The sequence below is a fragment of the Scyliorhinus canicula genome, chromosome 12, assembly GCF_902713615.1.
Source record: "Scyliorhinus canicula chromosome 12, sScyCan1.1, whole genome shotgun sequence".
Lineage (NCBI taxonomy): Eukaryota > Metazoa > Chordata > Chondrichthyes > Carcharhiniformes > Scyliorhinidae > Scyliorhinus > Scyliorhinus canicula.
This window is the reverse complement of record NC_052157.1, coordinates 72680800-72707285: the sequence shown is the minus strand read 5'-3', so window position 1 is coordinate 72707285 and position 26486 is coordinate 72680800. Positions and strand designations below refer to the sequence as shown.

Here is a 26486-nt window from a genome sequence, read left to right as displayed (position 1 = left end):
CGGTCTCCGTTTATCTTCATGATTTGTATGCTGTCTTTATGTTACAGGACTGTTACGAGAAAGAATCAGTCCTCCGACCGGACAATAATCAGGTCATTAACCTGACAACTCGCTACACCTGGTCTGGCTGTGAGGTAAGAGACGGAGTGAGAGTTTGTATTGTGTCAGAGGTGTCATAATATGTATATTAACTAGGATGTAAAGGGTTAATGATGATGATTGATATCACTAGAGGGAACCACAGAACAGTCATATATATATATATATATATATATATCATGTGACTTGGGGATTCTCGGATTAGATTAAAAAGATTAGAACAGTGAGATGATTAGATAGTGAGGTGTGCGAGAGAGCAGTTGTGTACTTGAGGGTTCCGTAAGTTAATGATAACATAGTTTTATACAATAACCTTCTACTTTATGAATGTGAAGGAATCTTACGCAGTAGTGTAAATAAATCTATAGTTTTGTTTGTTAACAAAGTTTTGTGTTCTTTATTCAACACTACGCATCCGAGCCATCCAGGTAAAGCAGAATAGAGAATACAACATGGTTACCAGGAGTGGACAACTTTGAATAGTAAGGTAACACCTTCCGACATGGTACCAAGTGTGGTCCTAGAGTAGATTAGTCAGGTTTGGGGAGAAAGAAAGAATCCCCATTCAGCAAAATAAAAATGTGAAAAACAATTTGGGGCAGCAGGGTAGCATGGTGGTTAGCATAAATGCTTCACAGCTCCAGGGTCCCAGGTTCGATTCCCGGCTGGGTCACTGTCTGTGTGGAGTCTGCATGTCCTCCCCCTGTGTGCGTGGGTTTCCTCCGGGTGCTCCGGTTTCCTCCCACAGTCCAAAGATGTGCGGGTTAGGTGGATTGGCCATGCTAAATTGCCCGTAGTGTCCTAATAAAAGTAAGGTTAAGGGAGGGTTGTTGGGTTACGGGTATAGGGTGGATACGTGGGTTTGAGTAGGGTGATCATGGCTCGGCACAACATTGAGGGCCGAAGGGCCTGTTCTGTGCTGTACTGTTCTATGTTGTAATTCTCAACCAGACTCCAGTAGCAACAACCAGCAGCACTGCAAAAAAAGAAATACCCAGCCGAAGAGTCATGGAAGGTCTGCAGTTTCCAAAGGCATTCAGCAGAGCGGATAAAGTAGATGTGAACTAGAACATTTTCAGACAAGAGTTTGAACAATGTCTCTCAGCCTTAAAATCCGAAGCGGCCAGTGCAAAGTGAAAGATTGCGCTGTTACTGAATTGAGTTGGACCGCTGGCCAGAGAGAATTGTATCACTCATTCCACTTTGAGAATGAAGCTGAAAAAAATAACTTTTAAATTTATTATACGCAAGGGTTTAGAGAACCCCAAAGTGTATCATGGAGTTCACCTGACCCACAACTTTTATTAGATTGTGGTATGGGGAGCACACGGCCCACTCTACAGGTGTGGCACAGCAGAAATTTAAAAGTTATTTTTAAAGCAAAACAATGTTTATTCTATGAACTCAGTTAACCTTTTTAAAACATACAGTAAACAGCTTAGCAACCATCAATTCCAATGCACCCCCCAAAGAATACAACACTCTAAGTAATCCTTAATTTTCCTTTTAACATCCATAAGACCAAAATCCTTTTTATAGAAGCACATCAGGTTTAAATTCTCTACTGAGAGCAGTTATCACTCTGAATTCACCAAATGATCTAGAGATAGTCTTTACATGGCAGAGGGATCGAAATTACACCTTCTTTAGCTGGCTGCAGCTCTAACACTAAAACAAAACTAAAAAACACAGACACACCCAAGCTTTTCCTCAAAGTAAAACTAAAAGCAGAGCCAGAGCTCAGCTCCACCCACACTCTGACATCACTGCAGCCACTTGAGCAGACAAATATTTCTTAAAGTGACATTCCCATGACAAATTGATCATTATTGTGAGCTTAAAAGAAATGAAAAGCTCAGTAAACAACTGCAAAAGAAACAAAAAATAAGGCTGGAAGATTCAATTAAAATGACCGATGTGAAGAAAGAACCTAAAAGTAGAAGTACCAAAACGTTGAATTAAATTTTAAAATTTTTTTGCCTCGGTTCAAGCTGTGGTTTGAAATTAAAAATTCATCGCGCTGGAAAAGGAAGACCAATCTGCACAAGAGCACCCGAAAAAAACGCACATTTCAGAAGTCGGACATTTCAAACATGCGCAGTTAAAGTAAAAATGCACAATTCAGATTCTGAATGTTCTGCGCATGTGCAGGACCAGTTCGCACATGCGCGCTTTGAAAAAAGACGCGATTCGGTATTTGACCATTCTGCGCATACGATTGCGCATGTGCACTTGAGAAAAGAACGCAGGCCGGACAATGATCAATTTGCGCATGCGCAATGCATATTTGCACGTGACGTCATGGACGTGATGGCGTCAGAACGTTGTGGACACGCCCACTTAAAGAAAAACTGCCCGGAAATCGATAAAACAAGTTGTCTAGGCGCAAAACATGTTTATTTACCTCGCAAGGCAGGTCATTGCCTGAATTTGTACAAACAGCTGAAGAAGATTTTCGCAGCACCATGGAACAAAATGTTTGTGGCATGCAACAAGAAGAAAATGTTAACAAACCTAAAACTAAAGAAAATAAATTCCACATTGAAGAATATTACTCAGATATGGCAGAGATATTTGGGTTAGATAATTGTGTTAGCAACATGATTGAAAAACTAAATACCACTCTACTAAAGGTAGATGAATCCAATATACTGATGTAATTGCATACCGTAACAGGGGGCTCGATGGAGGCTCCACTGGGTGGCAACCATCGGTTCATCCCGGGGAACAAGGATGGGGGATTTAGGGGGTGGCAAAGGGCGGGCATCAGCAAATTGAGGGACCTGTTTATTGGCGGGAGGTTTGCGGGCCTGGGGGAACTGGAAGATAAATTTGGCCTTCCCCAAGGGAACATGTTCTGATACCTGCAGGTAAAGGCGTTTGCTAGGCGACAGGTAGAGGGATTCCCTTTGCTGCCCTCGCAGGGGACGATGGACAGAGTGCTTTTGGGGGCGTGGGTCGGAGAGGGGAAGGTGTCTGACATCTATAAGGTAATGCAGGAGGTGGAGGAGTCGTCAGTGGAGGGGCTGAAGGCTAAATGGGAGGAGGAACTCGGGGAGCAGATAGAGGACGGGACTTGGGCGGATGCCTTGGAGAGAGTCAACTCTTCCTCCTCATGTGCGAGGCTTAGTCTCATCCAATTTAAGGTGCTGAACCGGGCCCACATGTCTGGGACTAGGATGAGTAGGTTCTTTGGGGGTGAGGACAGGTGCACCAGATGTTCGGGGAGTCCAGCAAACCACGCCCATATGTTCTGGGCATGCCCGGCACTGGAAGAATTCTGGAAGGGGGTGGCGGGGACGGTGTCGAGGGTGGTTGGATCCAGGGTCATACCAGGGTGGGGACTCGCGATTTTTGGAGTTGCGGTAGAGCCGGGAGTGCAGGAGGCAAAAGAGGCCGGTGTCCTGGCCTTTGCATCCCTAGTAGCCCGACGAAGAATTCTGCTACAGTGGAAGGATGCAAGGCCCCCAAGTGTGGAGACCTGGATCAGTGACATGACGGGATTTATAAAACTGGAAAGGGTCAAATTTGCCCTGAGAAGATCAATACAAGGGTTCTATAAACGATGGCAGCCTTTTCTGGACTTCCTGGCGCAAAGATAGGTATCTTGGTCAATAGCAGCAGCAACCCGGGGGGGGGGGGGGGGTGTTCCTTATTGTAGTTTCTATTCTGTAACTGTATATTGTGTTAATTTGCGTTGTTGTTAAAATGCTGTGTTGTGCATGGGGGTGGGGCGAATGTTTATGATTGTTAATATTGTTATTTTTGGTATTTTACTATGGTGCGTTATTGTTGTATAAATTCAAAATTTTTCAATAAAAATTATTTTAAAAAAAAAAAGTAATTGCATACCGTTGCTACATCAGATGGTGGTAACCTGACAAATGAACAACCAGAATAAGACGACAATGAAAGTCTATCCACTGTTTGCCAGAAAGGACAACAGTGAAGAAACAGATAATGATAAACAAAAGGAAGACTATGACGGTCTATCCACTATTTGCGAATAGTGACAAAGTGATCATAAGTAGCATACAAGATGTGCAGGACAAAAGTGAGACTGACAGATCTCAGCTGGACTATACAAAAGAACATGACAATCGGGGTACAACAATGAATAAATCAATTGAGAACACATTAATTGTGAACAACCAACCAGAAAATGACATCTTGGAGAAGTTGATGCCAGATGAGAAGCACCAAGAGCTCAACAATACATCGGACCATCCAGAAGGAACTGATGTCACAAAGCTCAACGATGCACAGATCATTCACATGAAGCTGTGATCATAAAGTTCAGCAAAACATCAGATAATACAAAGGACACTGATATGAAAAAGTTTGAAAATGAATCAAACAATCCAGAAGGAACTGGTCTTGAGCACACAAAGTGCAACTACGGGACAACCGACTGTACACAATGGTACAACTCTGAAACCCGAAGGACAACTAGACAGCACAGTCCAATGCAATGGCAAGAAAGTGTTGAAACTTGCAGTCACACTTGACAGACCATACAGGATGGAAAGAAATCCAGATGGCAACTGAGCAAGGGCCTGCAGGACAGTGTGTGAAACACAGCTACAGGTCGAGGCCGAACAAACTTAATGTGTGTGTAGACAACACAAAATTCACACATAATGGCACCAATGTCAGGTAGACAGGATTTGTTCAGACAAAAAAGAAGTCATGCCAACGGATTTAATGAGTTCGTATTTGCTCAAAGACCAAAAAGCAAACCAGGTTTTAGGGCAAAGGACACGCAAACCCAACACCACAAACACAGAAAAAAGACCAGGTCTGACAACACAAGTGGTTCAACCAGTCAACCACCTGATCCATTTGGACTGATGACTTGTTGGTACGTCGACACACGATTCCAGTGAAGACTGACTACACACTCAATTTATGAACTCTGGAAAACAATTTAAAAAAATTATTGTTAAGTAGTACTCAATTACTTTAAGTGAACAGATAATTATGGTGACATGTTTGTAGAAACCTCCAAACGACTTTGAAAAAAAGGGGGATGTCATGATGTTTATTGACAGGGATGTAAAGGGTTAACAAGTTATTGATAATGATTCATACCACTAGAGGGAACCACAGAACAGTCGTATAATATCATGTGATTTGGGGATTAGATTAAGACGATTAGATAGTGAGTGGATTGGATAGGTGTGCGAGAGAGCAGTTGTATACTTGAGTTCTGGAAGTTAGAGATAGCACAGTCTTATACAATAACCATCTATTTTAGGAATGTGAACAAATCTTAGTGTAAATAAATGAAAAAATGAAAATTGCTTATTGTCACGAGTAGGCTTTAATAAAGTTACTGTGAAAAGCCTCTAGTCGCCACATTCCGGCGCCTGTCCGGGGAGGCTGTTACGGGAATCGAACCGTGCTGCTGGCCTGCTTTAAAAGCCAGCGATTTAGCTCAGTGAGCTAAACCAGCACCTGGTGTATAGTTGTGTTTGTAAACAAAGCTTTGTGTTCTTTATTCAACACTACGCATCCGAGCTACCCAAGTAAAGCAAAATAGAGAACATGACAAAACGGAGCTTTACTCTGTATCTAACCCCCCGTGCTGTACCTGACCTGGGAGTGTTTGATGGGGACAGTGTAGAGGGAGCTTTACTCTGCATCTAACCCCCCGTGCTGTACCTGTCCTGGGAGTGTTTGATGGAGACAGTGTAGAGGGAGCTTTACTCTGTATCTAACCCCGTGCTGTTCCTGTCCTGGGAGTGTTTGATGGGGACAGTGTAGAGGGAGCTTTATTCTGTATCTAACCCCGTGCTGTACCTGTCCTGGGAGTGTTTGATGGGGGCAGTGTGGAGGGAGCTTTACTCTGTATCTAACTCCGTGCTGTACCTGTCCTGGGAGTGTTTGATGGGGGCAGTGTGGAGGGAGCTTTACTCTGTATCTAATCCCGTGCTGTACCTGTCCTGGGAGTGTTTGATGGGGACAGTGTGGAGGGAACTTTACTCTGAATCTAACCCCGTGCTGTACCTGTCCTGGGAGTGTTTGATGGGGACAGTGTGGAGGGAACTTTACTCTGAATCTAACCCCGTGCTGTACCTGTCCTGGGAGTGTTTGATGGGTATAGTGCGGAGGGAGCTATACTCTGTATCTAACCCCGTGCTGTACCTGTCCTGGGAGTGTTTGATGGGTATAGTGCGGAGGGAGCTATACTCTGTATCCAACCAGGCGAATGGTGTTGCACGAATTGTCTAAAACACTTGACATGCTGGCTGAATGTGGAGCAGGCTTTGCCGTGCTGTCTAACCCCCAGGAGCAGAACAATTGATTTGGGTGAGTGTGAAATGTCTTCCCTGCCCTGTCCTGTCCTCTGCACCTGCCCCACTCCCTCAGAGAGATGAGATAACCGTCCGCTCAGCACTCTGTGACCCGACAGCGGCATCCACTGCTGCACCAGCGATGGATTGTCAGAGCTGGCAGGCAATCAGCCACAGGCACTGTACATGGTGAGCGATCTCTGTGCATGAAGTGTGGTCCGGCCGTGTGTGTCGGGGCGGGTTAATGTTGTGGAGATAAGGAGTGGTGTGGATGGAGGGAGGGATGTTTGTGGGTTTATTTGATGAATTAAACAATGAAAGTGTCCATGAGTTTTGGGGATTGGATTGATTTGGTTGTGTGAACAGTGAGCCCGGATGTCTGGAGGGAAGGAACCCTGTGTGTGCCAGGTGCGTGTGCCATTGTGTCGGGGGGGGGGGGGGGGGGGGGGGGGGGGGGGGCAGAGTAAGGGTGATCAGACAACTTTGTGGGCAGGTGTGAGGGAGAGGTCACACTCCGTACCGCTCTCCATGTCGATGCTGGAGGGAAACTAACAGCTTTTTGTTCTTGCACCCTGGCAGGTTGTGGAGGAAGGTCAGAGTCGTTACCTCAGCTGCCTGGGGGGGAGAAGCTTCCGGTCGGTGCGAGAGCGCTGGTGGTACATCGCCCTGAGCAAGTGTGGGGTAGGTCAGTGCTCCCGTCGCCTGCCTGTATCAGGCGCACACTGCCTGCCCCTTAACGCAGTGCTCCACCCTTCCCTCTACACAACTCCTGATCCGTGTCACTCCCTCTAAATTCCCCGCCCCCTCCTGTGGTTCCCCCCCTCCATCGGTTGTCGCTGATGGTTTGAGATGAGCAGCATTATTGTCACTGAGCGTTGTGAATTTTTGGAATGTGCACAAACTGAGATGGACAGCACGCCCTTGACTCTGGAGATGTACGTCTAAGCATTAACCCAGCATCACAGAGCCTCGACCTTGAATACCATAATATCTCTCGTCTGCTGCCCACGCTCCACACTCCATCTGGATTTCATTATTCCAGCACACTCATCCACCCTCTACAACCCTCCCTATCTCTGTAACCTCCTCCACCCTCTACAACAGTCCCTATCTCTGTAACCTCCTCCAGTCCCTACAACCCTCCCTATCCCTGTAACCTCCTCCACCCTCTACAACCCTCCCTATCTCTGTAACCTCCTCCAGTCCCTACAACCCTCCCTATCTCTGTAACCTCCTCCAGCCCCTACAACCCTCTCTATCTCTGTAACCTCCTCCAGCCCCTACAACCCTCCCTATCTCTGTAACCTCCTCCAGCCCCTACAACCCTCCCTATCTCTGTAACCTCCTCCACCCTCTACAACCGTCCCTATCTCTGTAACCTCCTCCAGTCCCTACAACCCTCCCTATCTCTGTAATCTCCTCCAGCCCCTTCAACCCTCCCTATCTCTGTAACCTCCTCCAGTCCCTACAACCCTCCCTATCTCTGTAATCTCCTCCAGCCCGTTCAACTCTCCCTATCTCTGTAACCTCCTCCAGTCCCTACAACCCTCCCTATCTCTGTAATCTCCTCCAGCCCGTTCAACTCTCCCTATCTCTGTAACCTCCTCCAGCCCCTATAATCCTCCCTATCTCTGTAACCTCCTCCAGCCCCTACAACCCTCCCTATCTCTGTAACCTCCTCCAGCCCCTATAATCCTCCCTATCTCTGTAATCTCTTCCAGTGCGGTACCTCCGGAGGGTCACTGCGCCTCCTACACTTGCACAGGGGGCCTATCATTGACTCCTTATGCAATTAACCTTGCAATCACCCTCTCCACCCCCCTCCCCCCTTCAGTCAGCAGCAGGATGAGGTGACTAACATGGGGCCCTCCTCTCTCTTGGTCACAGGGCAGTGGGCTTGAGCTTGAGTACGAGATGAAGCTGACCAATGGACGGTCGTTTTGGACTGAGCAGTTCTCAGCTGATGAATTTGGTAAGTGTGAGAAAGCTGGCTTCATCTATGGGGCGGCGAGGGGAGAGAGCGGCGAGGGTGGGGTGGCGGGGGAGAGAGGAGATGGTGGGTTGAGGGGGAGAGAGAGGAGAGGGTGGGGCGGCGATGAGAGAGCGGCGGGGGAAGTGAGCGGAGAGGGTGGGGCGGCGGGGGAGAGGGTGGGGCAGCGGGGGGAGAGAGCGGCGGGGGGAGAGAGCGGAGAGGCTGGGGTGGTGGGGGAGAGAGGAGAGGGTGGGGCAGAGGGGAGAGAGCGGAGAGGGTGGGGCGGCGGGGGAGAGAGCGGCGAGGGTGGGGTGGTGGGGGAGAGAGGAGAGGCTAGGGTGGCGGGAGAGAGAGAGGAGAATGTAGGGCGGCGGGGGGAGAGAGTGGAGAGGGTGGGGCGGCTGGGGGGACAGAGCGGAGAGGGTGGGTGGTGGGGGGAGAGGACAGAGAGGGTGGGGCGGCGGGGGGAGATAGAAGAGAGTGGGCAGTGGGGGAGAGAGAAGACAGGGTGGGACAACTGGGGAGAAGGAGGAGAGAATGGGTGGCGGGGGGGGGGGGGGGAAGAGTGAGGAGAACGTGGGGCGGTGGGGGAGAGAGAGGAGAGGGTGGGGCAGCGGGGGAGAGAATAGAGGGTGGGATGGCGAGGTGAGAAAGAGGAGAGGGTGGGGCGGGGGGAGAGAGCGGCGAGGGTGGGGTGGTGGGGGAGAGAAGCGGGTGGGGTGGCGGGGGAGAGAGAAGATGGTGGGGCGACGGGAGAGAGAGGAGAGGGTGGGGCGGGGGGAGAGAGCGGAGAGGGTGGGGCGGTGGGGGAGAGCGGAGAGTGTGGGGCGGCAGGGGGAGAGAGCGGCGGGGGGAGAGAGCGGAGAGGCTGGGGTGGTGGGGGAGAGAGGAGAGGCTGTGGGGTGGCGGGGGAGAGAGGAGAGGGTGGGGTGGCGGGGGAGAGAGAGGAGACGGTGGGGCAGGGGGGAGAGCGGAGAGGGTGGAGCGGCGGGGAGAGGGTGGGGTGGTGGGGGGAGAGAGAAGAATGTGGTGTGGCGGGGGGAGAGAGCGGAGAGGGTGGGGCGGCTGGGGGGACAGAGCGGAGAGGGTGGGTGGTGGGGGGAGAGGACAGAGAGGGTGGGGCGGCGGGGGGAGATAGAAGAGAGTGGGCAGTGGGGGAGAGAGAAGACAGGGTGGGACAACTGTGGAGAAGGAGGAGAGAATGGGTGGCGGGGGGGGGTAGTGAGGAGAACGTGGGGTGGCGGGGGGAAGAGAGGAGAAGGTGGGGTGGTGGGGGGAAGAGAGGAGAAGGTGGGGCGGTGGGGGGAAGAGAGGAGAAGGTGGGGCGGTGGGGGAGAGAGAGGAGAGGGTGGGGCAGCGGGGGAGAGAGTAGAGGGTGGGATGGCGAGGCAGGAAAGAGGAGAGGGTGGGGCGGTGGGGAGAGAGGGGAGAGGGTGGGGCGGTGGGGGGCGAGCGGAGAGAGAGAAGAGTGAGCGGCGGCAGGGGGAGAGGAGAGAAGGGAGATAGGAGGGAGGGAAGGTATGGAGGGAGAGAGAGGGAAGGAGGAGCAAGCCGGGAGTCAAACAGGGAGGGATGGGGAAGGAGGAGTGAGGGAAAGCTGGAGAAAGTGGGAAGAAAGGGTGAGAGGACAGGAGGAGCAAATAAGGGTGGAGGAGGGAGTAGAAAGGGAGAAGGAAAGTGGGTGAGATAGGGAGGGGAGGGTCAATGAGGCAGGGAATGGGGATGGAGGAGGGGGAAAAAGGGAGAGGGAAAGTGGGTGAGTTGGGTGGGTGGAGTGGAGGGCCAGCGAGACGGAGGAGATGGTGACGGAGGTTGTGAGAGAGGGAGAGTAAGAATAGGAGATAGAGGGGGAGGATAGAGGGACTGGAGGATAGAGGGAGTGGCGCATAGAGGGAGTGGAAGAAGTGGAAGGGACGGGAGGCCGAGAAAGGAGCGGTAAGAGGGAGCAGAGGGGTAGAAAGAGATAGGAGGAGGAAGAAGGGGAGGAGCTATTGAGGAATGGATGGAGGGAGGGGTGGCAGCGAGAGACCAAGGGATCGGGGAGGGGAGAGAGAGAGACGGGACATAGATGGCATGGGAGCAGAGGTAGGTGGAGCGATAAATGCAAAGAGTGGAGAATGGAGGTGATGAGGAACAAGACGTTAAGAGAAAGAGTGAGCAGGGGAATCGGAGAGCAATGGAAAGATCGAGATGGACAGAAAGCTATCAGTCATGACTAGTTTCTGCATCTGCGAGCAGAGGCCAAGGGCCTGCACTTGAAATTAGACTCGACTCAAAACCTGAGATACACGAGGGGGAGCATTATGTCTCATTAAGGCCTTGGAGAGGGAAAGGGCGGAGAGGAGATTTCCCAGAATGGCACCAGGGATTAAGGGATCCAGTTATTGTGGAAAAACCTGAAAGGTTTTTCACCTGACTGCATGAAGCACCCTCCGCAGTTAGATTAGCTAGTGTTGCAGGTAGAGATAAATCATTTAGACCTAATCTCCACGACAGAGACATGGTTTACAAGGTAACCCGGTGGAAATAAACATTCCAGAGCGGACAATACTTCAAAAAAACAGGCAGAATGGCAAAGAGGAGGGGTTTCCCTGATAACGAAGTATGATATAAAGACATTAGTGTGAAAGGATCTGGTTTCAGAAGATCACAAAGTAGAATCAATACAGGTGAAGATTAAGAACTGCAAGAGTCAGAATATGCTGGTGTGAGTAGTCTGTCCCTAACATGTTGGATCGAGCATTAAACAAGAAATTATTGAAGCGTATAACGAAGGCAATGCAATAGATTAATTATGGGGGGTATGTTTCAGAGGACTACAAATCTTCCTCTTGACTGGACCAGTCAAACTGGCAAGAGTGCTCTTGAAGATGGGTTTGTAGAATATTTTCTTCACCGTTTTCTGGAACAATACATTGTGGAGCTGACTCGCGATAAATCTATAAGTTCTAGTACTGTGCAGTTAAGCAGGGTTAATTGCAATGGTACTGTAAATTATCCACTGGGAAACAGTGATCACAACACCATGGAATTCCACGTTAGGTTTGAAAGTGATGTCTTCCAATCGCAAACAAAAACCTTTCACTTCAAAGCCAATTGCATAGCGAAGAGGGAACTGCCTGAGGCTGATTGGGCAAATAGACAAAAAAAAAGGTATAGAGGTAAATGAAGAGTGGGAAATGTTTAAGGAAACAATTCTTGGCTGCCCAACAATTACAGTCACCAGATTTGTAAATATAAACACTGATTGTATTTAGAATAAGAACTATAATAAAATACGCAGTAAATACAACTGGTTAACTATTATCTAATACCTAATTCCCAGTTTAGCTGTCTCCCCCCCCTCCCCGATTCTCCCAAAAGAGAACAATGTCCCCTCGTGAGTGCATTTAGCCTTGAGTTTCCCAGCACTCGCAGTGCCGAGAAACATGTGGCTATTCAAGGCGACTCTCATTGAATAAAGGGACTGATTGGGGAATGCACAGCCGAAGATGTACATAGCCCCTTTCTGTACACGGGGAAACTCCACTTCCGGAACTCCCCATTGTAGCCAGAGATCGGGACGCCATATTTAAATGGCGCCCGATCTCCAAGGCCATCAAAATCCCCGACCCCCCTGCCCCCCCCCCCCCCCCCCCCCCCCCCCCCCCGCCCTCCAACCCTCCAAGAGTGGTCACACTTATGGGTGGATTCCTGCCCCCCCCCCCTCCACAAAGCATCACCTGCACCCCCCCCCCCCCCACATCCACGCTGGGCAACCGTGGCCCTATAACACACGCTGAAAAAAGCCATCTTGGCAGTGCCACCCTGGCAGTGCCCATGCCAACTGGCAGTGCCACCTGGGCACCAAGGCAATGCCAGGCTTGCACTGCAAGGGTACCTGACTGGCACTGCCAGGATACCCAGGTGGCACCAGCAGTGCCAGGGTACCAACCCTGCCCAAAGGGCATGCAGCTGGGGGCCTCCGTTCCCCTGGGAGACCCCAACGAGTGCCTTTTTGCCTTGTCCCCGTATGTGGGGACCAGTCCATAACGACCCACGCCCAAGGTCCCTGAGACGAAGGGCATGAATCCCAAAGCCTCAGGCACTGCGGGATTCTGCACTTTGTGCAGATTTGCTCAAATGTAATCCCGCCGCAACGTTTGCAAGATTGCATTGAACCTTGTGAGGAATTGCGAGCCGGGTCAATCCCAGGAGTGGGGTCTGCGACTTTCAACAGGCACGCTGTGCCATGGCGAGCTGCTTTTACAGTGCAGTGTGGCTGTTGGATAAAGCCCTTTGTTTCAGATGGTGGTTTTTAGCACGCCTTCACAGCAATCTTGCAGGTTAATTCTGTTGCTGCCTATACTGGTCTTCTCTGTAGAATTAATCATTCAGGTCTTTGTAGTCTCAGAAATATTGTAGTCAATGTCTTTCTGGAGGGAGAAATCAGATCCTAGTCTTGGTTTGCAGTCTATAATATAGATAGATTCATTCGGATTCTCTGCAAGTTCAGAAATACAGCCTTTTTGGAAAAAGAGAGCGAGAAGGTTCTTATATTTCTGTTGCCAGAATTCAAAACTGAAACTCACTGGGAATGTGAAAAGCATTCCCTGGTATGGGGTCCAATCGCCACCTGTTACCGGGCACAGTCCCAACCCAGTTCTCCTTCTTGTGCCAACAAGTCTGCAGCTCCTGTTCAAACCATCACAGACGAGAAACTTCTGAATTCAGCTGCTTGCCTTAAAGAAACATGTCCATTAATCCTGCTTGATTTACAGATACGTCCATTAATCCTGCTTGATTTACAGATACGTCCATTAATCCTGCTTGATTTACAGATACGTGTCTATTAATCCTGCTTGATTTACACAAACATGTCCATTAATCCTGCTTGATTTACAGACACATGTCCATTAATCCTGCTTGATTTACAGACACGTGTCCATTAAACCTGCTTGATTTACAGATACGTGTCCATTAATCCTGCTTGATTTAAAGAAACACGTCCATTAATCCTACTTGATTTACAGACACATGACCATTAATCCTGCTTGATTTACAAACACGTCCATTAATCCTGCTTGATTTACAGACACGTGTCCATTAATCCTGCTTGATTTAAAGACATGTTTCCATTAATCCTGCTTGATTTAGAGGCATGTTTCCATTAATCCTGCTTGATTTACAGACACGTGTCCATTAATCCTGCTTGATTTACAGACACGTGTCCATTAATCCTGCTTGATTTACAGACACACGTCCATTAGTCCTACTTGATTTAAAGAAACACGTCCATTAATCCTACTTGATTTACAGACACGTGTCCATTAATCCTGCTTGATTTACAAACACGTCCATTAATACTGCTTGATTTACAAACACGTCCATTAATCCTGCTTGATTTACAGACACATGACCATTAATCCTGCTTGAATAAAAAAAACACGTCCATTAATCCTGCTTGATTAAAAAAAACACGTCCATTAATCCTGCTTGATTTACAGACACATGTCCATTAATCCTGCTTGATTAAAAAAAACGCGTCCATTATCTTGCTTGATTTACAGACACGTTTCCATTAATCCTGCTTGATTTAAAGACACGTGTCCATTAATCCTGCTGGATTTACAGACACATGACCATTAATCCTGCTTGATTAAAAAAAACACGTCCATTAATCCTGCTTGATTTACAGACACATGTCCATTAATCCTGCTTGATTAAAAAAAACGTGTCCATTATCCTCATTGATTTACAGACACGTGTCCATTAATCCTACTTGATTTACAGACACACGTCCATTAATCCTGCTTCATTTACAGACACATGTCCATTAATCCTGCTTGATTTACAGACACGTGTTCATTAATCCTGCTGGATTTAAAGACACGTGTCCATTAATCCTTCCGGATTTACAGACACATGTCCATTAATCCTGCTTGATTTACAGACACATGACCATTAATCCTGCTTGATTTACAGACAACATGACCATTAATCCTGCTTGATTTACAGACACATGTCCATTAATCCTGCTTGATTTACAGACACGTGTCCACTAATCCTGCTTGATTTAAAAAAACACGTCCATTAATCCTGCTTGATTTACAGACACATGTCCATTAATCCTGCTTGATTTACAGACACGTGTCCATTAATCCTGTTTGATTTACAGACACATGACCATTAATCCTGCTTGATTTACAGACACGTGTCCATTAATCCTGCTTGATTTACAGACACGTGTCCATTAATCCTGCTTGATTTACAGACACGTGTCCATTAATCCTGCTTGATTTACAGACACGTGTCCATTAATCCTGCTTGATTTACAGACACGTGTCCATTAATCCTGCTTGATTTAAAGAAACACGTCCATTAATCCTACTTGATTTACAGACACATGACCATTAATCCTGCTGGATTTACAGACATGTGTCCATTAATCCTGCTTGATTTACAAACACGTTCATTAATCCTGCTTGATTTAAAGACACGTGTCCATTAATCTGGCTTGATTTACAGACACATGACCATTAATCCTGCTTGATTAAAAAAAACACGTCCATTAATCCTGCTTGATTTACAGACACATGACCATTAATCCTGCTTGATTTACAGACACGTGTCCATTAATCCTGCTGGATTTACAGACATGTGTCCATTAATCCTGCTTGATTTACAAACACGTTCATTAATCCTGCTTGATTTATAGACGCGTGTCCATTAATCCTGCTTGATTTAAAGACACGTGTCCAATAATCTGGCTTGATTTACAGACACATGACCATTAATCCTGCTTGATTAAAAAAAACACGTCCATTAATCCTGCTTGATTAAAAAAAAACATGTCCATTAATCCTGCTTGATTTACAGACACATGTCCATTAATCCTGCTTGATTTACAGACGCGTGTCCATTAATCCTGCTTGATTTACAGACGCGTGTCCATTAATCCTGCTTGATTTACAGACACATGACCATTAATCTTGCTTGATTTACAGACACGTGTTCATTAATCCTGCTTGATTTTAAAAAACACGTCCATTAATCCTGTTTGATTTACACAAACAAGTCCATTAATCCTGCTTGATTTACAAACACGTTCATTAATCCTGCTTGATTTATAGACGCGTGTCCATTAATCCTGCTTGATTTAAAGACACGTGTCCATTAATCTGGCTTGATTTACAGACACATGACCATTAATCCTGCTTGATTAAAAAAAACACGTCCATTAATCCTGCTTGATAAAAAAAAACACGTCCATTAATCCTGCTTGATTTACAAACACGTTCATTAATCCTGCTTGATTTATAGACGCGTGTCCATTAATCCTGCTTGTTTTACAGACATGTTTCCATTAATCCTGCTTGATTTACAGACACGTTTCCATTAATCCTGCTTGATTTACAGACACATGTCCATTAATCCTACTTGATTTACAGACACGTTCCCATTAATCCTTTTTGATTTACAGACACATGACCATTTACCCTGCTGGATTTACAGACACATGACCATTAATCCTGCTTGATTTACAGACACGTGACCATTAATCCTTTTTGATTTACAGACACGTGACCATTAATCCTGTTTCATTTTCAGACACGTGTCCATTGATCCTGCTTGATTTCGAGGCACGTTTCCATTAATCCTGCTTGATTTACAGACACGTGTCCATTAATCCTTTTTGATTTACAGACACATGACCATTAATCCAGTTTGATTTACAGACACGTGTCCATTATTCCGGCTTGATTTACAGGCACATGACCATTAATCCTGCTTGATTTAAAAAAAACACGTCCATTAATCCTGCTTGATTAAAAAAAAACACGTCCATTAATCCTGCTTGATTTACAGACACATGTCCATTAATCCTGCTTGATTTACAGACACAAAGTCCATTAATCCTGCTTGATTAAAAAAAACGCGTCCATTAATCCTGCTTGTTTTACAGACACGTTTCCATTAATCCTGCTTGATTTACAGACACGTTTTCATTAATCCTGCTTGATTTACAGACACATGTCCATTAATCCTACTTGATTTACAGACACGTTCCCATTAATCCTTTTTGATTTACAGGCACATGACCATTTATCCTGCTGGATTTACAGACACATGACCATTAATCCTGCTTGATTTACAGACACATGACCATTAATACTGATGGATTTACAGACACATGACCATTAATCCTGCTTGATTTACAGACACGTGACCATTAATCCTTTTTGATTTACAGACACGTGACCATTAATCCTGCTTGATTTACAGACATGTTTCCATTAATCCTGCTTGATTTACAGACACATTTCCATTAATCCTGCTTGATTTAAAGAAACACGTTCATTAATCCTACTTGATTTACAGACACGTTTCCATTAATCCTTTTTGATTTACAGACACATGACCATTTATCCTGCTGGATTTACAGACACATGACCATTAATCCTGCTTGATTTACAGACACATGACCATTAATCCTGTTTGATTTTCAGACACGTGTCCATTGATCCTGCTTGATTTACAGACACGTGTCCATTAATCCTTTTTGATTTACAGACACGTGTCCTTTGATCCTGCTTGATTTACAGACACGTGTCCATTAATCCTTTTTGATTTACAGACACATGACCATTAATCCTGCTTGATTTACAGACACGTGTCCATTAATCCTTTTTGATTTACAGACACATGACCATTAATCCAGTTTGATTTACAGACACGTGTCCATTATTCCGGCTTGATTTACAGGCACATGACCATTAATCCTGCTTGATTAAAAAAAACACGTCCATTAATCCTGCTTGATTAAAAAACAACATGACCATTAATCCTGCTTGATTTACAGGCACGTTTCCATTAATCCTACTTGATTTAAAGAAATATGTCTATTAATTCTGCTTGATTTACAGACACGTGTCCATTAATCCTGCTTGATTTAAAGAAATACGTCTATTATTTCTGCTTGATTTACAGGCATATGACCATTAATCCTGCTTGATTTAAAAAACACGTCCATTAATCCTGCCTAATTTACAGATTTATGTTCAATAATCCTGCTTGATTTACAGACATGTGTCCATTAATCCTCTTTGATTTACAGACACATGACCATTAATCCTGCTTGATTTACAGACCCGCGTTCATTAATCCTGCTTGATTTACAGATACATGACCATTAATCTTGCTTGATTTACAGACACGTGTCCATTAATCCTGTTTGATTTACAGACACGTGTCCATTAATCCTGCTTGATTTAAAGACACGTGTCCATTAATCCTGCTTGATTTACAGACACACGTCCATTAATCCTACTTGATTTAATTAAACACGTCCATTAATCCTACTTGATTTACAGACACGTTTCGATTAATCCTTTTTGATTTACAGACACGTGACCATTAATCCTTTTTGATTTACAGACACGTGACCATTAATCCTGTTTGATTTTCAGACACGTGTCCATTGATCCTGCTTGATTTACAGACACGTGTCCATTAATCCTTTTTGATTTACAGACACATGACCATTAATCCAGTTTGATTTACAGACACGTGTCCATTAATCCTACTTGATTTATAGACACGACCATTAATCCTGCTTGATTTACAGACACATGACCATTGATCCTGCTTGATTTAGAGGCACGTTTCCATTAATCCTGCTTGATTTACACACACGTGTCCATTAATCCTGCTTGATTTACAGACACATGTCCATTAATCCTGCTTGATTTACAGACATGTGTCCATTAATCCTGCTTGATTTACAAACACGTTCATTAATCCTGCTTGATTTATAGAGACGTGTCCATTAATCCTGCTTGATTTAAAGACACGTGTCCATTATTCCGGCTTGATTTACAGGCACATGACCATTAATCCTGCTTGATTAAAGAAAACACGTCCATTAATCCTGCTTGATTAAAAAACAACACGTCCATTAATCCTGCTTGATTTACAGACACATGTCCATTAATCCTGCTTGATTAAAAAAAACGCGTCCATTAATCCTGCTTGATTTACAGACACGTTTCCATTAATCCTGCTTGATTTACAGACACGTTTCCATTAATCCTGCTTGATTTACAGACACGTTTCCATTAATCCTGCTCGATTTACAGACACACGTCCATTAATCCTACTTGATTTACAGACACGTTTCCATTAATCATTTTTGATTTACAGACACGTGTCCTTTGATCCTGCTTGATTTACAGACACGTGTCCATTAATCCTTTTTGATTTACAGACACATGACCATTAATCCTGCTTGATTTACAGACACGTGTCCATTAATCCTTTTTGATTTACAGACACATGACCATTAATCCAGTTTGATTTACAGACACGTGTCCATTATTCCGGCTTGATTTACAGGCACATGACCATTAATCCTGCTTGATTAAAAAAAACACGTCCATTAATCCTGCTTGATTAAAAAACAACATGACCATTAATCCTGCTTGATTTACAGGCACGTTTCCATTAATCCTACTTGATTTAAAGAAATATGTCTATTAATTCTGCTTGATTTACAGACACGTGTCCATTAATCCTGCTTGATTTAAAGAAATACGTCTATTTTTTCTGCTTGATTTACAGGCATATGACCATTAATCCTGCTTGATTTAAAAAACACGTCCATTAATCCTGCCTAATTTACAGATTTATGTTCAATAATCCTGCTTGATTTACAGACATGTGTCCATTAATCCTCTTTGATTTACAGACACATGACCATTAATCCTGCTTGATTTACAGACCCGCGTTCATTAATCCTGCTTGATTTACAGATACATGACCATTAATCTTGCTTGATTTACAGACACGTGTCCATTAATCCTGTTTGATTTACAGACACGTGTCCATTAATCCTGCTTGATTTAAAGACACGTGTCCATTAATCCTGCTTGATTTACAGACACACGTCCATTAATCCTACTTGATTTAATTAAACACGTCCATTAATCCTACTTGATTTACAGACACGTTTCGATTAATCCTTTTTGATTTACAGACACGTGACCATTAATCCTTTTTGATTTACAGACACGTGACCATTAATCCTGTTTGATTTTCAGACACGTGTCCATTGATCCTGCTTGATTTACAGACACGTGTCCATTAATCCTTTTTGATTTACAGACACATGACCATTAATCCAGTTTGATTTACAGACACGTGTCCATTAATCCTACTTGATTTATAGACACGACCATTAATCCTGCTTGATTTACAGACACATGACCATTGATCCTGCTTGATTTAGAGGCACGTTTCCATTAATCCTGCTTGATTTACACACACGTGTCCATTAATCCTGCTTGATTTACAGACATGTGTCCATTAATCCTGCTTGATTTACAAACACGTTCATTAATCCTGCTTGATTTATAGAGACGTGTCCATTAATCCTGCTTGATTTAAAGACACGTGTCCATTATTCCGGCTTGATTTACAGGCACATGACCATTAATCCTGCTTGATTAAAGAAAACACGTCCATTAATCCTGCTTGATTAAAAAACAACACGTCCATTAATCCTGCTTGATTTACAGACACATGTCCATTAATCCTGCTTGATTAAAAAAAACGCGTCCATTAATCCTGCTTGATTTACAGACACGTTTCCATTAATCCTGCTTGATTTACAGACACGTTTCCATTAATCCTGCTTGATTTACAGACACGTTTCCATTAATCCTGCTCGATTTACAGACACACGTCCATTAATCCTACTTGATTTACAGACACGTTTCCATTAATCATTTTTGATTTACAGACACATGACCATTTATCCTGTTTGTTTTTCAGACACGTGTCCATTGATCCTGCTTCATTTACAGACACGTGTCCATTAATCCTTTTTGATTTACAGACACGTGTCCATTGATCCTGCTTGATTTACAGACACGTGTCCATTGATCCTGCTTGATTTACAAACACGTGTCTATTAATCCTGCTTGATTTACAGACACATGACCATTAATCCTGCTTGATTTACAGGCACGTTTCCATTAATCCTACTTGATTTAAAGAAATATGTCTATTAATTCTGCTTGATTTACAGACACATGACCATTAATCCTGCTTGATTTACAGACACGTGTCCATTAATCCTGCTTGATTTACAGACACGTGTCCATTAATCCTGCTTGATTTAAAGAAATAAGTCTATTATTTCTGCTTGATTTACAGGCATATGACCATTAATCCTGCTTGATTTAAAAAACACGTCCATTAATCCTGCCTAATTTACAGATTTATGTTCAATAATCCTGCTTGATTTACAGACACGTGACCATTAATCCTCCTTGATTTACAGACCCGCGTTCATTAATCCTGCTTGATTTACAGATACATGACCATTAATCTTGCTTGATTTACAGACACGTGTCCATTAATCCTGTTTGATTTACAGACACGTGTCCATTAATCCTGCTTGATTTAAAGACACGTGTCCATTAATCCTGCTTGATTTACAGACACACGTCCATTAATCCTACTTGATTTAATTAAACACGTCCATTAATCCTACTTGATTTACAGACACGTTTCGATTAATCCTTTTTGATTTACAGACACATGACCATTTATCCTGCTGGATTTACAGACACATGACCATTAATCCTGCTTGATTTACAGACACATGACCATTAATACTGATGGATTTACAGACACATGACCATTAATCCTGCTTGATTTACAGACACATGACCATTAATCCTTTTTGATTTACAGACACGTGACCATTAATCCTGTTTGATTTTCAGACACGTGTCCATTGATCCTGCTTGATTTACAGACACGTGTCCATTAATCCTTTTTGATTTACAGACACATGACCATTAATCCAGTTTGATTTACAGACACGTGTCCATTAATCCTATTTGATTTATAGACACATGACCATTAATCCTGCTTGATTTACAGACACATGACCATTGATCCTGCTTGATTTAGAGGCACGTTTCCATTAATCCTGCTTGATTTACACACACGTGTCCATTAATCCTGCTTGATTTACAGACACATGTCCATTAATCCTGCTTGATTTACAGACATGTGTCCATTAATCCTGCTTGATTTACAAACACGTTCATTAATCCTGCTTGATTTATAGAGACGTGTCCATTAATCCTGCTTGATTTAAAGACACGTGTCCATTATTCCGGCTTGATTTACAGGCACATGACCATTAATCCTGCTTGATTAAAGAAAACACGTCCATTAATCCTGCTTGATTTAAAAAACAACACGTCCATTAATCCTGCTTGATTTACAGACACATGTCCATTAATCCTGCTTGATTTACAGACACGTTTCCATTAATCCTGCTTGATTTACAGACACGTTTCCATTAATCCTGCTCGATTTACAGACACACGTCCATTAATCCTACTTGATTTACAGACACGTTTCCATTAATCATTTTTGATTTACAGACACATGACCATTTATCCTGTTTGTTTTTCAGACACGTGTCCATTGATCCTGCTTCATTTACAGACACGTGTCCATTAATCCTTTTTGATTTACAGACACGTGTCCATTGATCCTGCTTGATTTACAGACACGTGTCCATTGATCCTGCTTGATTTACAAACACGTGTCGATTAATCCTGCTTGATTTACAGACACATGACCATTAATCCTGCTTGATTTACAGGCACGTTTCCATTAATCCTACTTGATTTAAAGAAATATGTCTATTAATTCTGCTTGATTTACAGACACATGACCATTAATCCTGCTTGATTTACAGACACGTGTCCATTAATCCTGCTTGATTTACAGACACGTGTCCATTAATCCTGCTTGATTTAAAGAAATAAGTCTATTATTTCTGCTTGATTTACAGGCATATGACCATTAATCCTGCTTGATTTAAAAAACACGTCCATTAATCCTGCCTAATTTACAGATTTATGTTCAATAATCCTGCTTGATTTACAGACACGTGACCATTAATTCTCTTTGATTTACAGACACATGACCATTAATCCTGCTTGATTTACAGACCCGCGTTCATTAATCCTGCTTGATTTACAGATACATGACCATTAATCTTGCTTGATTTACAGACACGTGTCCATTAATCCTGTTTGATTTACAGACACGTGTCCATTAATCCTGCTTGATTTACAGACACGTTTCCATTAATGCTACTTGATTTAAAGAAACACGTCCATTAACCCTGCTGGATTTACAGACACGTCCATTAATCCTACTTGATTTAAAGATACAGGTTCATTAATCATCCATAGATCAAAAAATTGTAACGACAAAATAAAGGAAAGGAGGAATAAGGAAATAAATAGGGAATCAAAAGGAGGGACCCTTGCAACATGGGTTTGCTCCGATTGCCTCTTGCATCCCAAAGATTAACAGGTTAGGTGTGGTTACGGAGGTTGCGAGGGGGCCCTTTCAGAGAATTGGTGCAGACTCGATGGGTGGAATGACTGCTTTCTGTACTGTAAGGATTCTATGGATTAGAAGCAGAGAAAGGAGAAATGATCACGGGGAATGAGGAGAGGCATTGAACAAATGGCTTGTGTCTGTCCTCGCAGTGGAAGACACAGTTTACATTCTAGAAATAGGGGGATACCTAGGGGATAAAATGTGTGAGGAAATTAAGGAAGTTAATACTAGCAGAGAAAAAGTTCTGGAGAAACTAAAAGGGTCTAAATCTGATGGCCGACACCCAGGGTTCGAAAAGAGAGAGTTGCAGAAATAGTGGATGCCCTGGCTGTGGTTTTTCCATAATTCCTTAGATTTTGAAACATTCCCAGCTGATTGGAAGTGAGCAAATCTGACACCGGTGTTCAATAAAGGGGGGGGGGGGGGAGAGAAACAGTAGATGGGGACCACACGCCACTTGGTCTGACATGAGCCAACAGGCATCTACTGGGATCTACTGTTAACGTAATCTTAATAGTGCACCTACAAAGGCAGTTTGATCAGACAAAGTCAACATGGTTTTCTGAAAGAGAAAGTGTTTGACAAACGTATTCGAGCTTTTCAAGGATGTAACTAATAGGGTAGTTAAAGGGGAACCTGTTGATGTTGTGCAGTTGGGTTTCCAGAAGGCTTTCGATAAGGTGCCGGACAAAAGGTTAATGGGCAAGGTGAGGGCTCATGGAGTTTGGAGTAATATATTGGCACGGATAGAAGATTGGCTAACCGGCAGGAGGGAAAAGAAATGCACAAATGGGGCAGTCTCAGTTTGGCAGGCAGTGAATAGTGGAGTGCCACAGGGATCAGTGCTGGGGCCTCGGCTAACCACAATCGATATTACTGATGGAGACAAAAAGACAGCGTCTGCTGATTTTACAAAGCTAGGTGGGAGGTTAAGCTATGGGGAGGATACTCGAGGCAGCAGAGAGATACAGACAGGTTAAGTGAATGGGCAACAAGATATCAGCTGGAGTATAATGTGGTCAAGCGTGAAGTTGCTCGCAATTGAAGAGTAGAATATCTCTGTAAATGTGCGAAACCTGTAAGGGTTGATGTTCCGAGAGACTTGGATGTGTGCTTGTACAAGGAACGCAGAAAGTTAACATGCAGGTGCAGCCAGCAACGATGAAGGTAAATGGCATATTGGCCGTTACTGTAAGGTGATTGGAGTACAGCAATAAAGAGGTATTGCTACAGCTGTACAGGGTTTGGTGAGACCACATCTGGAATACTGTGTGTGGTTTCGACATCCCTATCCAAGGAAGGACAAACCTACCTTGGCAGAGGTGCAACGAATATTCACTAAATTGATTTGAGATGAGGGGATGTCCTCCTGGTGAGAGTCGAGTAAAATGGCATTTATATTCTCTCCTGGAGGTTAGAAAAATGAGAGGTGATCTTATTGAACACTAGATTCTGAAGGGGCACGCAAGGATGGACACTGAGATCGTTTCTGCTGGTCATGGAATCTCAAACACGAGGGACAAGGTCTCTGGGTAAGGGGGGCGATCATTTAGGACTGAGGATGAGGAGACATTTCTTCACTAGAAGGGTTGTGACTCTACCCCAAAGGGATGTGGAAGCCCCTTGGTTTATCATTGCAGTGTTAATGTTAAGCCTACTTCTGACACTAATAAAGATTATTATTGTATATTTAAGGTTGGTGTAGACAGCCCTCTGGCTTCCCAGGAATGAGGAGATATGGGGAACGGGCAGCAAAAATGGAGTTGTACCCCAAGATCAGCCATGATCGTGTTGAATATCAGAGAAAGTTTGATGGGCCGAATGGTCTGCTCCTCCTATCTCTTGTATTCTTGTAAACTGGGATTGTTCTCCTTAGAGCAGGGAAGGTCCGGGGGGAGAGATTTAACTGAGATGTTCAAAATCATGAAGAAGGTTGGATAGAGTCAACAAGGAGTAAGTGTTTCCAATTGGTGTAAGGGTGGGTAACCAGAGCGAGATAGATTGAAGAGAATTAGTAAAAGAACGAGAGGAGAGGGCTGGAGATGAGAAGTGTTGTTATGCAGCGAGTTGTTGTGATCTGGAAGGCAGTGCCTGAAAGGGCGGTCGAAGCAGATTCAGTAGGAACTTTCAAAAAAGCGGGGAATAGGACAAGTACTTAAATTTCAGGGTAATCGGGAAAGGGCAGGGGTACGTGTCGAAGGTGGGATAGAATCTCTACAGTGCAGAAGGAGGCCATTCAGCCCATCGAGTCTGCACCAACAATTGGAAAGAGAACTCTCTCTAGGCCTGCGCCCCGACCCCGATCCCCGTAATCCCACCTAACCTTTTGGACACCAAGGGACAATTTAATGTGGCCAATCCACCTAACCTGCACAACTTTGGACTGTGGGAGGAAACCGGCGCACCCAAAGGAACACTGGGAGAGTGTGCCAACTCCACACAGTCACCAGGGTCCTTGGCGCTGAGGCAGCAGTGCTAACCATTGTGCCATCGTGCCGCACTGTTCCACCAAAGAGTCAGCGGAAGTATAATGGGCGGCTGAGCTGGTGGCTGTGCTGAGATTCCATGAGACACTGGCTGTGGGCCAAGGCTTTGTGAAAGTGGTGGAGTGGGAAGGTGATAGATGATGAATTGCTGCTTGCGCTGGAAGGGAATCCTGATTCTGCCGTCAGCTCCATCCAGTGATCCATCCAGAAATTCTCTACCTTGTCTTCCTCAACAGGGGCTGGATTAGCACACTGGGCTAAATCGCTGGCTTTTAAAGCAGACCAAGCAGGCCAGCAGCACGGTTCAATTCCTGTACCAGCCTCCCCGAACAGGCGCCGGAATGTGGCGACTAGGGGCTTTTCACAGTAACTTCATTGAAGCCTACTTGTGCCAATAAGCGATTTTCATTTCATTTCATTTTCCTCTCCGCAGGGATCCTGGAGACGGACATCACTTTCCTGGTTATATTCATCCTCGTTTTCCTCATCTCCTGTTTCTTCGCATGTGAGCATTGCAGCCATCATGTGGCATCACGGGACTATCAGACCCTGGGAATGGGGGGGGAGTGGCGAATATCGAATCTAGGCAATGTGGGGATATTGGATCCTGGGAATGTGATATCTGATTTTGGGATATTGGATCCAGGGATTGCGGAGGATTATCAGATCCTGGAAATGTGTGAGAGGGTTGGATATCAGATCCTGTGATTGGGGGAATATTGAATCCTGGGAATGTGGGGGGGATATTAGATCCTGTGTTTGGGGGAGTATCGGATCCTGAGACTGGGGGGGAGGGGGGGTATCGAATCCTGGGAATGTGGGGGGGGGGGATATTAGATCCTGTGAATGTGGGAGCTTATCAGAATCTGGGAATGTCGAGGGGAGGGAAAATATGGGGGAGTGAATGTCAATGTGGGGGTGGGAGGGATATCGGATCCTAGGGATGGGGAGGGGGATATCGGATCCTGGGGAGGGGGATATCGGATCCTGGGGGTGGGGAGGGGGATAGGGAAATCGGATCCTGGGGATGGGGATATCGGATCCTGGGGAGGGGGAGGGGGATATCGGATCCTGGGGAGGGAGATATCGGATCCTGGGGGTGGGGAGGGGGATATCGGATCCTGGGGAGGGGGAGAGGGATATCGGATCCTGGGGAGGGAGATATCGAATCACGGGGAGGGGGAGGAGGGATATCGGATCCTGGGGAGGGGGAGA

At 44.9% G+C, this 26486-nt stretch overlaps 1 protein-coding gene across 1 annotated transcript in view; it reads left to right on the top strand.

The window, feature by feature from the left end:
• LOC119974284 (transmembrane protein 145-like) overlaps positions 1–25979 on the top strand; it is a 27369-nt gene extending 1390 nt beyond the window's left edge. The window contains exons 2-5 of the mRNA XM_038813056.1: positions 48–134; positions 6975–7076; positions 8283–8367; positions 25705–25979. Of these exons, the coding sequence (XP_038668984.1) occupies positions 48–134; positions 6975–7076; positions 8283–8367; positions 25705–25979 (549 nt within the window). The remainder of the gene's footprint in view (positions 1–47; positions 135–6974; positions 7077–8282; positions 8368–25704) is intronic.
• Positions 25980–26486: the final 507 nt, after the last annotated feature.